At 42.4% G+C, this 10,000-nt stretch overlaps 3 protein-coding genes across 9 annotated transcripts in view; 2 read left to right on the top strand and 1 right to left on the bottom strand.

Moving 5' to 3' along the window:
• Positions 1 to 1,578, top strand: part of triobpa (TRIO and F-actin binding protein a) — an 11,266-nt gene extending 9,688 nt beyond the window's left edge. For all 4 annotated transcript variants that reach the window (XM_047802904.1, XM_047802905.1, XM_047802906.1 and 1 more), the window contains 2 exons: positions 1,014 to 1,100; positions 1,197 to 1,578. In XM_047802904.1, coding sequence (XP_047658860.1) covers positions 1,014 to 1,100; positions 1,197 to 1,352 — 243 coding nt within the window. In that variant the 3' untranslated portion in view covers positions 1,353 to 1,578. The remainder of the gene's footprint in view (positions 1 to 1,013; positions 1,101 to 1,196) is intronic.
• Positions 1,579 to 1,888: 310 nt separating this feature from the next.
• On the bottom strand, positions 1,889 to 4,089 carry smdt1b (single-pass membrane protein with aspartate-rich tail 1b). The gene is made up of 3 exons (XM_027178901.2): positions 3,911 to 4,089; positions 2,440 to 2,612; positions 1,889 to 2,107 (listed from the first exon to the last, which is right to left on the bottom strand). Exons 1-2 carry the CDS (start codon positions 4,043 to 4,045, stop codon positions 2,481 to 2,483), a joined length of 267 nt encoding a protein of 88 aa, XP_027034702.1. The 5' UTR covers positions 4,046 to 4,089; the 3' UTR covers positions 1,889 to 2,107; positions 2,440 to 2,480.
• An 837-nt stretch (positions 4,090 to 4,926) lies between these two features.
• dcaf15 (DDB1 and CUL4 associated factor 15) overlaps positions 4,927 to 10,000 on the top strand; it is an 18,111-nt gene continuing 13,037 nt past the window's right edge. For 3 of the 4 annotated variants that reach the window (XR_007138410.1, XM_027178897.2, XM_027178896.2), the window contains exons 1-6: positions 4,927 to 5,065; positions 5,871 to 5,968; positions 8,452 to 8,590; positions 8,753 to 8,859; positions 9,467 to 9,609; positions 9,752 to 9,910. Coding sequence is in view for 3 of the 4 variants with exons in the window: in XM_027178897.2 (XP_027034698.1) it covers positions 4,964 to 5,065; positions 5,871 to 5,968; positions 8,452 to 8,590; positions 8,753 to 8,859; positions 9,467 to 9,609; positions 9,752 to 9,910 (748 nt within the window). In the remaining variant the exon portion in view is untranslated. The remainder of the gene's footprint in view (positions 5,066 to 5,870; positions 5,969 to 8,451; positions 8,591 to 8,752; positions 8,860 to 9,466; positions 9,610 to 9,751; positions 9,911 to 10,000) is intronic. The other variant, XM_047802908.1, reaches the window with a different exon arrangement.

Genomic DNA, 10,000 nt, shown 5'->3' with positions numbered 1-10,000 from the left:
TTCCACCACATTTCCCGCCACGTCTTCCGCCGCATCTTCCACCGCATCTTCCACCGCGTCTTCCACCGCATCTTCCACCGCGTCTTCTGCCGCATCTGCTGCCGCATTTCCAGGCGCATCTTCCACCGCTTCTTCCACCGCATTTCCAGCCACGTCTTCCGCCGCATTTCCCGCCACATCTTCCACCGCATTTCCCGCCGCATCATGCACCGCGTTTTCTGCCGCATTTCCCGCCTCGTCATCCGCCGCATTTCCCGCCGCATCTTCCACCGCGTCATCCGCCGCATTTCCCGCCGCATCTTCCACCGCGTCTTCCGCCGCATTTCCAGGCGCATCTTCCACCACGTCTTCCGCCGCATTTCCCGCCACATCTTCCACCGCATTTCCCACCACATCTTCCACCGCGTCTTCCGCCGCATCTTCCACCGCGTCTTCTGCCGCATTTCCAGGCGCATCTTCCACCGCTTCTTCCACCGCATTTCCCGCCACGTCTTCCGCCGCATTTCCCGCCGCATCTTCCACCGCATTTCCCGCCGCATCGTGCACCGCGTCTTCTGCCGCATTTCCCACCTCGTCATCCGCCGCATATGAAATACATTGTAGATAGGACATTTGTACATTTTATTTTATTATTTATTTTATATATATTGTCCCTCTGTCTGGGTCCCATCCCGCCAATCGGGCCCTAGGCACATGCCTAGCTTGCCTTTGCGTTAATCCGGCTCTGGTCACAGCAGTGAAAGGCAAAGTTTATCATAAACATTATTACCATGGCAACCAGCATCGGGCAACGTCACGATACAGCTAATTGAGACTTGCAGCGATGAAATCGCGGTATAAGTCATTGTATTATTAGTTTTTTTGCACACTGACCTCTAGTGATCACAAGCCGTAATGCTGCAGGTTTTTGGTGCTTATCTGTTTATATAGTCTAAATAAAAAAAAACACTACAGACTGGCAGTGTTGAAACTCTGATGTAACTCTAGTTTGTGTGTGTGTGTGTGTGTTTCAGATGTTGTTGAGAGTGAAGGAGAATGAGATCGAGTATTTACACCAAGAGATCAGTTGTCTCAGGAACGAGATCCAGTCATTAATTAAGGTGACTTCTGTTGTTTTTTAATGGCCATTTCAGACTTTTCAGTCTGCTGAGTGCCATGTTACTCTCTCTCTCGTGTGTGTGTGTGTGTGTGTGTAGGAGAAGCAGGATCTGAGTGAGCGTTATAAGGCCGTGTATGTGGAGCTTTGTGAAGTGAAAGGGCTCAGTGACAGAGAGGTCAGCTCCCTGAAAGAACACCTCCGACTGACCAACGCCGCTCTGGAGGAGGAACAGCAGCACCAAATGAGGCCCTAAATTATTCAGACATGAACAGACTTTCATGACGCTTTCATCCGCCTCTATCACAGAAGCGCAAGACGTCTGTACGTCATCGTACGTCATGGTATTTTCCACGCTGCTTTTGCTGCCAGAAAATAAAAACATGGATGTATATGTAAATCGTTCATTTGTCTTGTTTTTATCTGTAAAGAGCACTGAGTAATTAAACCTACACACTGTGTAAAGGACCGTGCACATTGAACACGATTCCTGAGCATTTTTTTCTCATGTGTGAAACACTTTTTCATTTAGAAAGTGTTTCAAACTCGAGCATGCACACGTGATGCTGCACGTTTTACACGTGATCTTCACATGGAAGGCAAACATCCAGTTATGACTTAAACTTCATTTGCTGGGCTGATGGAAAAAAAAAACGAGCTTAAAAGGTCACTGCATGTTTTTCTTGTCAGGTTTTGTTTACATCCCTATTGTTGGTGTGTTTACAATGAATAAATGATATGTACGATGTTTACGAGTGAATACTAAAAAAAAAACACAAGACCGATACAACCGATAGTCAAGTTCTTTATTCAACATGAAACAAAACTGTGCATGCAAAAATATTATGGTGATTAGACTTTAGATAGAAAAATCTTCAAAATCAGACTTTAGAGTCAGGCACTGAATGCAAGGTTTGAGTGTAAACGGTAGCTGATGAACTGGCACTTTATTGCATTGATCCTGCTTAGAGTTATCTTCAGTGTGAGCAACGGTGTGCGTCCGCAGTCAACCTGTAAAGACATTTTTTTTTTTTAACGCTAGCACAAAATACTTAAAAACCAAATATATATTTTAATGATGATCACTAGACTGTAAAAAGGCCAAGATTAGAAGTGTCTTAATACTAAATGCACTTATAATAGACATATCAGTACCAGTCACTTCACTATGGACTCCAGAGCCATTTAAGATGTTTGTAAAACAAAAAGCTCTAAAATTCTTCCAACAATCACACAAATGTGTTTTGATTCATACCGAATAAAATCATGGAAAAGATGAAACCCCCGAAAACAGCATTTCGCGTCCTTAAGGCAGCCGGAGAGGGTCAGAGAGATTCACGTACCTCGGCGGACTTACGGCTCGATCGTATAAGCCTGTCGTTACTCAGTCGTCGTCGTCGTCAGGAACGAAAATGTCGTGCTCTTCTAGAAGAGCCGCAAACCTCTTGCTGATGAGCGTGCCTATGTAGAGGAACGGGAACACCACCACGGTCATGCGCACAACACCAAACGGGGTCTGCAAAAGGGGCAACAACTGCAAATGAGCTTAAAATAAAGAAGAATATTATTTCATTCACTCATTCTCTACCGCTTATCTGAACTTCTCGGGTCACTGGGAGCCTGTGCCTATCTCAGGCATTATCGGGCATCGAGGCAGGATACACCCTGGACGGAGTGCCAACTCTCTCATTCTCTCTCATCTCTCACACACTCTCTCATTCACTCACACACTACGGTCAATTTTCCAGAGATGCCAATCAACCTACCATGCATGTCTTTGGACCGGGGGAGGAAACCGGAGTACCCGGAGGAAACCCCCGCAGCACGGGGAGAACATGCAAACTCCACACACACAAGGCGGAGGCAGGAATCGAACCCCCAACCCTGGAGGTGTGAGGTGAATGTGCTAACCGTGCCCCCGAATATTATTTCAGTGTATTTATTTTCCAGTACAGAGACTCCCAGCCCAGACCGTGCCCTTGTCTCAGACACACCCGAGCAGCATCACATCAGCAAAGCCACATTTTTTCCAGCCTTGGTCATGTGGGTGTGTTGTGTGAAGCTTTTGCTACATAAACCACAACATATGGAGGGCTGTTAAAAGTGATACCACTCAAAACTGTCCTTCATCTTTATAACAAGCCTTCATAGGAGATTTTTTTGAGTTTCTTTAGAGTTTTGTTTATTATTTTAATTATATCTCGTGCCTAAGATTAATTACTTGGAGGGGAGCACAGTTTTATGTACAGAAAGTTTCATGACAAAATGGTCACGTTGCCATAGTACAGAATTCACTTCCGCATTCAAGGACTTGTGAGTCAAACACAACACGTGTTGATTGGTCCGAAAAAGCGTCCGTCAAGCGATTCCTCGATTCTCATTGGCTCGTATGCTTTGCTCGATGTTACGACAAAATATTTACACCCATTTAAACTTTAAACAAACATTAAAACTTTTACTACTTTTAAATGTGTGTTAGGATTACATATAAATTATATATATTTATATTATATATAAATATATATTATATATTTATATTTAATATAAATAATGTTATACATAATATATACACACACACATACACACACACAACAATTAAATCAACAAATCCTGTAATCCGTTTTTATTTGCCCTGTACTACTGTACGAAACATTTTTTAATATTATTAATTGTTGATTGGTCGCATGAAATGTCAGTCAAAGTAATCCTCCATTTTCATTGGCTCTCTTGTATTTACACGGTAATCTGGGACGTCCCAGTTGTTACACCTAGTTATAGTGTACAGTTTTAGTAAACATTAGAAAGACAACATACTTTATCTGGTTTTGGAAGGATGGCCCCCGACGTTGATGACACCGCGTTTCGGATTAATGAGCCTCCTTTCATATTTCTTGATCCGAGATTCCTGGTGAGGAAACTCCTAAATAGGGCTCTGGCTGCCAACGCCATATTTCCTGGTTCATGCGTTCTGTATGTGGAAAAAGACAGAGAGAACGTTTATATTTATATATCTCTTACTTCCACTAGAGGGCACCAAAGACACGGTCTATAATTAATCGTTTTTAAACTAGGGAATATGAAATAGGACAAATATAAACGCATATCTTTTGAATGAAATGACAATGTAATTCATACAGTAGCCGTTTTAAAAATACTTGTATTGCATGAATTAGATTGCAATTTGTTTGTTTTCAGTGGTGGTCATTGGATCACCAAGTCAAGTCAATTCAACATAGGAATCGAACTGGAAGGTTGTGAGTTCGATTCCTACATCCACCAAGCTGCCACTACTGGTCCCCTGAGCAAGGCCCTTAACCCTCAATTGCTCAGTTGTATAAAAATGAGATAAAACGTAAGTCACTCTGGATAAGGGCGTCTGCTAAATGCTGTAAATATAAATGTAAGTCAAGAAGCTTCTTATTGTCATTTCAACCATATATAGCTGCTGCAGTACACCGTGAAATGAGACACACGTTTCTCCAGGATTGTGGTGCTACATAAAACAAAGACAAAGTATCCTGTTTGTCTTGTCAAAATAAATAAATAGATTATAATATTGTATATAATTAATATTATTTTTATTTATATTATTATTATTATTATTATTATTATTATTATTATCATTATTATTATCATTATTATTATTATATAATGCATGTCTTAGCCTGGACTTTTATTCACACTCTTATACACTCGAGTCCACCCACGAAAAGCTCTGAAACAACCAATGAGTAAAGCACGAATCTTTGATTGACGCTCGTATAGACCAATCAGTGAGAAGCAGACCAACTCCTTTAACCAATCGTTGTATGAGGTGGGATGGACCGTAGGCGCGTCTGTGGATTTTTTTTTCCGCTAAAGGAAAAAATGGCGCCCAGCTCGAAATCGGAAAAAGAAGACAACGGAAACAAACAAAAACAGCAACGAAAACACAAAGACCACGTTGTCAAGCTCCTCGCTCGCGGGAAGGTTATTAAAGCGACCTCTTTTCTAAGCGTGTAAACTGTCATAGCTTAAAACCGCAGCGTTTAAACTTGCACTAAGGACGTTAAGGAAGCTAAACCTAGCTAGCGGTTGTGTCCCACATTGCATACACGCCGGAAATCTAGTGCACTAGAATAGTGTGCGACGTTACGTCGGTCACTAATCTAACGTAGTGCACGACCGTAGGGAGCGAGTAGCAATTTGGAACACGTATCTATATTGTAGCCTATAGCGCCGGATTAAAAAAAAACACACCTTTGTGTATCTTTCTCTAGTAATTAAAAGAATACACTTAATTTACAACGTTTTTATATACAAATATAAATATTTTTTATATTAGTTAGCCATAACCTGGCGCTTTTATAATAAGCTACAGTTTTAAACTAGCAAATTTTAAGCTAGCAACAACAATCATTACTGCTATGCTACTTAGCTTCCTGTCTAAACAAGAGATTACTGCAGCTCAGAAATATAAATAATCTGTGATATGATGATGATGATTATATTAGAATATATAAATTAGAATTGAATATAAGCATGTGCTTTGGATGTGTAGAGTAGTGAACAGGTTTTGGTTCATAGAGCAATATGTTTATAATGTTTGTAACTAACTAATGAGCCTGTTCATGTATTGTGGTGCATCAGGTGTGCATCATTTACTAGATATTGATTACTAAGGGTGTTTTTAATTGATCTATCCTGTTATTAACGTCTCTTGCTTTAGGTTTAGGGTCAAAAACAAAATGATGATCCTTTTGTGACATCTTTTGGTTCATATGTCTTTCTGTAGATCTCAGGTCAGCTGTCTCAGAGACTGTTTCGTAAGCTGCCACCTCGAGTGTGTGTTCCCTTAAAGACTATAGTGAGCGAGGAGTTTCTCCGGGCTGGGTAAGTGTTGAAAGTGACGTGACATACAGCTAAGTACGGTGATCCATACTCAGAATTCGTTCTCTGCATTTAAGCCATCCAAAGTGCACACACACAGCAGTGAACACACACCCGGAGCAGTGGGCAGACATTTATGTTGCGGCGCCCGGGGAGCAGTTGGGGGGTTTTGTGCCTTGCTCAAGGGCACCTCAGTCGAGGCCAGCCCGAGACTCAAACCCACAACGTTAGGGTTAGGAATCAAACACATTGTCACTGAGCATACAAGGCTGAATGAGTCAATAGCACAGGCATGTTTATGAGAGACTTAATGCTGTAAGGAGAATGCGAACTATTCCAGATCTCACCTTCTGCTTACACGTCAACAGTTTTAACCCGGCGGTGTATTTAGTGTCCACGGATTATTGACGATATGCCAAAATCTCTGACAAGCAAGCAATGTAAACTCTACCTCAGAATCAGGTTTATTGGCCAAGTGTGTTGACGTTGACACACACAAGGAATCTGGTTCCAGCAGTTTGTGACTCTCAGAAGTACAGACATAAATAACACTATACTGTACAATACAGACATAAATAACACTATACTATACAACACAGACATAAATAACACTATACTATACAACACAGACATAAATAACACTATACTATACAATACAGACATAAATAATTATACTATACAACACAGACATAAATAACACTATACTATACAATACAGACATAAATAACACTATACTATACAATACAGACATAAATAACACTATACTATACAACACAGACATAAATAACACTATACTATACAACACAGACATAAATAACACTATACTATACAATACAGACATAAATAATTATACTATACAACACAGACATAAATAACACTATACTATACAACACAGACATAAATAACACTATACAATACAGACATAAATAACACTATACTATACAAGACAATGCAGACGACGAGATACAATATAGACAGAATGAGTATAAAATTTGGATATAGAATGAATAAAATATATAAAATTTGAATATAGAATATGAACAATCAGTAATGTACATATAGTGTGGGAGTGCAAATAACAATATTGTGCAATATTATGCTTTTTGTACAATATACAGCAGCAGTAGTGTGTAATATATACAGATGATGTGATGACTGACAGTCGTGATAATGCAGTACTTATAGATATGAAGCAGTGAATATAATTATGGTGAGTTGTTAATCAGGGTGATTGTCTGGGGCAAGAAACTGTTCCTGTGTCTGGCAGTTTTAGTAAGCAAAGTTCTGTAGCACTGCCAGAAGGGAGGAGCTGAAAGAGGTTGTGTCCAGGGTGTGAAGGGTCAGTAGTGATTTTTCCTGCCCGGTTTCTGGTTCTTGTGTCATACAAGTCCTGGGGGGGTGGGCAGGGTGGGCACAAGTTATTTTTTCTGCTGTTCTAACCGTGCAGTTTGTTGCAGTCTGTTTCTGTCCTGTTTTGTTGCTGCACCAAACCAGATGGTGATGGATGGATGTGCACAGGACAGATTCTATGACTGCAGTGTAGAACAGCATCAACAGCTCCTGTGGCAGACCAAACTACATTAATTGACATAGAAAGTACATCCTCTGCTGGGCCTTTTTGATGATGGAGTTTATGTTGCACTCCCATTTCAGGTCTTGGGAAATGATAGTGCCCAGAAAACTGAAGGCGTCCATAACTGTTGAGTGTAGTGCTGGGGCTGCCATCGGCTGCACCATCTTGACGTCTCAGGACTGTAATGCAACTCCTGCTTTAATACACTCAATCTCTTCTTTGTTAAGAATTAAAAAAAAAAAGAGAGAGAGAGAGAGAGAAAATCGATCTTAACCTGATTCGGATGATAGGTTTTACATAAAACCCGAGGACAGAAGGTCATGTCTCGTAGCTGAAGTACCGACCAGTGATTTTGCTGAAGGGTACAAATATTTTCAGCAGCTGACTATCTCATCATGAGTTAGTGCATTACATCATATTAACACTTTTCAGGTTTTCTTGGCACTCCACCACCTCAGCTAGAAACTGAGTTAATATATTGTCTGACTTTTGTATGCTTTGTATGATACTTGATTTAGATCCTTGTGTGATGTTTGATCCATAGCCTTCAGTACCGTGGATGTTATCAAGTGTGTGTGTATGTGTGTTTCCTTGAAAAACAAAAAAGATCTCTCAAAAGGGTGTGGAGGCTGTTGATGAACATGTCAAATTATAAAACAGTCATTTTCCTTTGACGGCAACCTTAAACGAATTTAAAGGGTGCCGATACTTATGAAATCAGGAGACTTTAGTGTGGAGACTGGCAAAAAAAAATGAGCCTGATGCGCACACAGTATCAGTATAGGTTTTGGCTGCTGAATTACAGAGGCAGAGCTGATCGTTACAAGTCTGTGTATAACCCTATTGTTGGTTATGAGAACTTTTTGGATTTGGGTTCAGTCACTGATCTGTTCCTCAAACTGCTTCGTTTCAGTCACATCTTCTTGGGATTTACAAAGTGCGGGCGTTACGTGTTGTCCTACACGAGCGACTGTGGTGAGGACGACGATTTCTCTTTCTACACCTACCATCTGTACTGGTGGGAGTTCAACCTGCACAGTCGCCTTAAACAGGTAACTTACTGCCCCAGACAAGCAGAGTGGGTTGATTTTGTGTCTAGTGGCTGGGAAGCCGGTCAAGTTACACTGACTGTTGTCCGCTATTTTAGGTGAAATCCTTTGCCAGTGCTTCCTGTCTTTGAATGTAATTAAGCTGTTTGTGCGTCTCGTTCTCAGGTGCACCATGTGCGCTTGTTTGCGGGTGAGGACATATACAGTGAGTTATACCTGACCGTCTGTGAGTGGCACAATGATCACTCAAAAATTGTCATCTTCGGCTTCAAGTGAGTTCACAGTTCTCCTCCTTTGCCGAAAAACGTGTGACTGATGCTGGGGCCACGCCTCCCTCACTGTGACTGACACACACAGAGGCCACGCCTCCCTCACTGTGACTGACACACACAGAGGCCACGCCTCCCTCACTGTGACTGACACACACAGAGGCCACGCCTCCCTCACTGTGACTGACACACACAGAGGCCACGCCTCCCTCACTGTGACCGACACACACAGAGGCCACGCCTCCCTCACTGTGACTGACACACACAGAGGCCACGCCTCCCTCACTGTGACTGACACACACAGAGGCCACGCCTCCCTCACTGTGACTGACACACACAGAGGCCACGCCTCCCTCACTGTGACTGACACACACAGAGGCCACGCCTCCCTCACTGTGACTGACACACACAGAGGCCACGCCTCCCTCACTGTGACTGACACACACAGAGGCCACGCCTCCCTCACTGGGACTGACACACACACAGAGGCCACGCCTCCTTCACTTGCCTTCTGAGGTCACAGTATTTACAGAACGTTTATGCAGTTTTTATATCTGTGTGTGTTTGCTCATCTATGTACATTGTGTGTGTGTGTGTGTGTGTGTGTCAGTACTCGCAGCAGCACGGCTCTGTTGAACATGATGATGAGTGATGAAAATAACAGAGACATTTACATCACTATTGCCTCCATGCCTCCTGCACAACGGTGCCAACAGTGCTGCCCTGTACCCACTACATCCACAATACGCACAGGTACATGTGCGCACGCACACACGCACGCACACACATACACACACAACACTACCACTATTTCATTCCGATTCATGCCTCCTGTAATATATAAATAAAACATATTTTCTAGTATAACGCCAGCCTTGTGTGTGCCTGTGTGTAGGAGGCGAGTGTCTGGAGCACGGCTACGTCCTGAACGCTCGTTATCAGGTGGTTTATCCGTTCCCCACCTTTCAGCCAGCTCTGCAACTGAAGAAGGATCAGGTCATCCTCCTCAACACCAGCTACTCACTGGTGGCCTGTGCCATCTCGCTCTGCTCTGGTCAGCTTCCGTCTCTCTCTCTCTCTCTCTCTCTCTCTCTCTCTCTCTCTCTCTCTCTCTCTCTCTCTCTCTCTCTCTCTCTTTGTCTGC

The sequence above is a fragment of the Tachysurus fulvidraco genome, chromosome 18 (genome assembly GCF_022655615.1).
Source record: "Tachysurus fulvidraco isolate hzauxx_2018 chromosome 18, HZAU_PFXX_2.0, whole genome shotgun sequence".
Classification (NCBI taxonomy): Eukaryota; Metazoa; Chordata; class Actinopteri; order Siluriformes; family Bagridae; genus Tachysurus; species Tachysurus fulvidraco.
Note: the sequence above shows the minus strand (reverse complement) of the source record. Positions and strands in the feature narration are given on the sequence as shown.

What these genes read in the sequence shown, in the direction of transcription:
- smdt1b (XM_027178901.2), bottom strand. Translation starts at nt 4,045, where the DNA reads ATGGCGTTGGCAGCCAGAGCCCTATTTAGGAGTTTCCTCACCAGGAAT. An exon ending in TCCTTCCAAAACCAGATAAA is followed by an intron (nt 2,613 to 3,910) that starts GTATGTTGTCTT and finishes CCCCTTTTGCAG; the next exon opens with ACCCCGTTTGGTGTTGTGCG.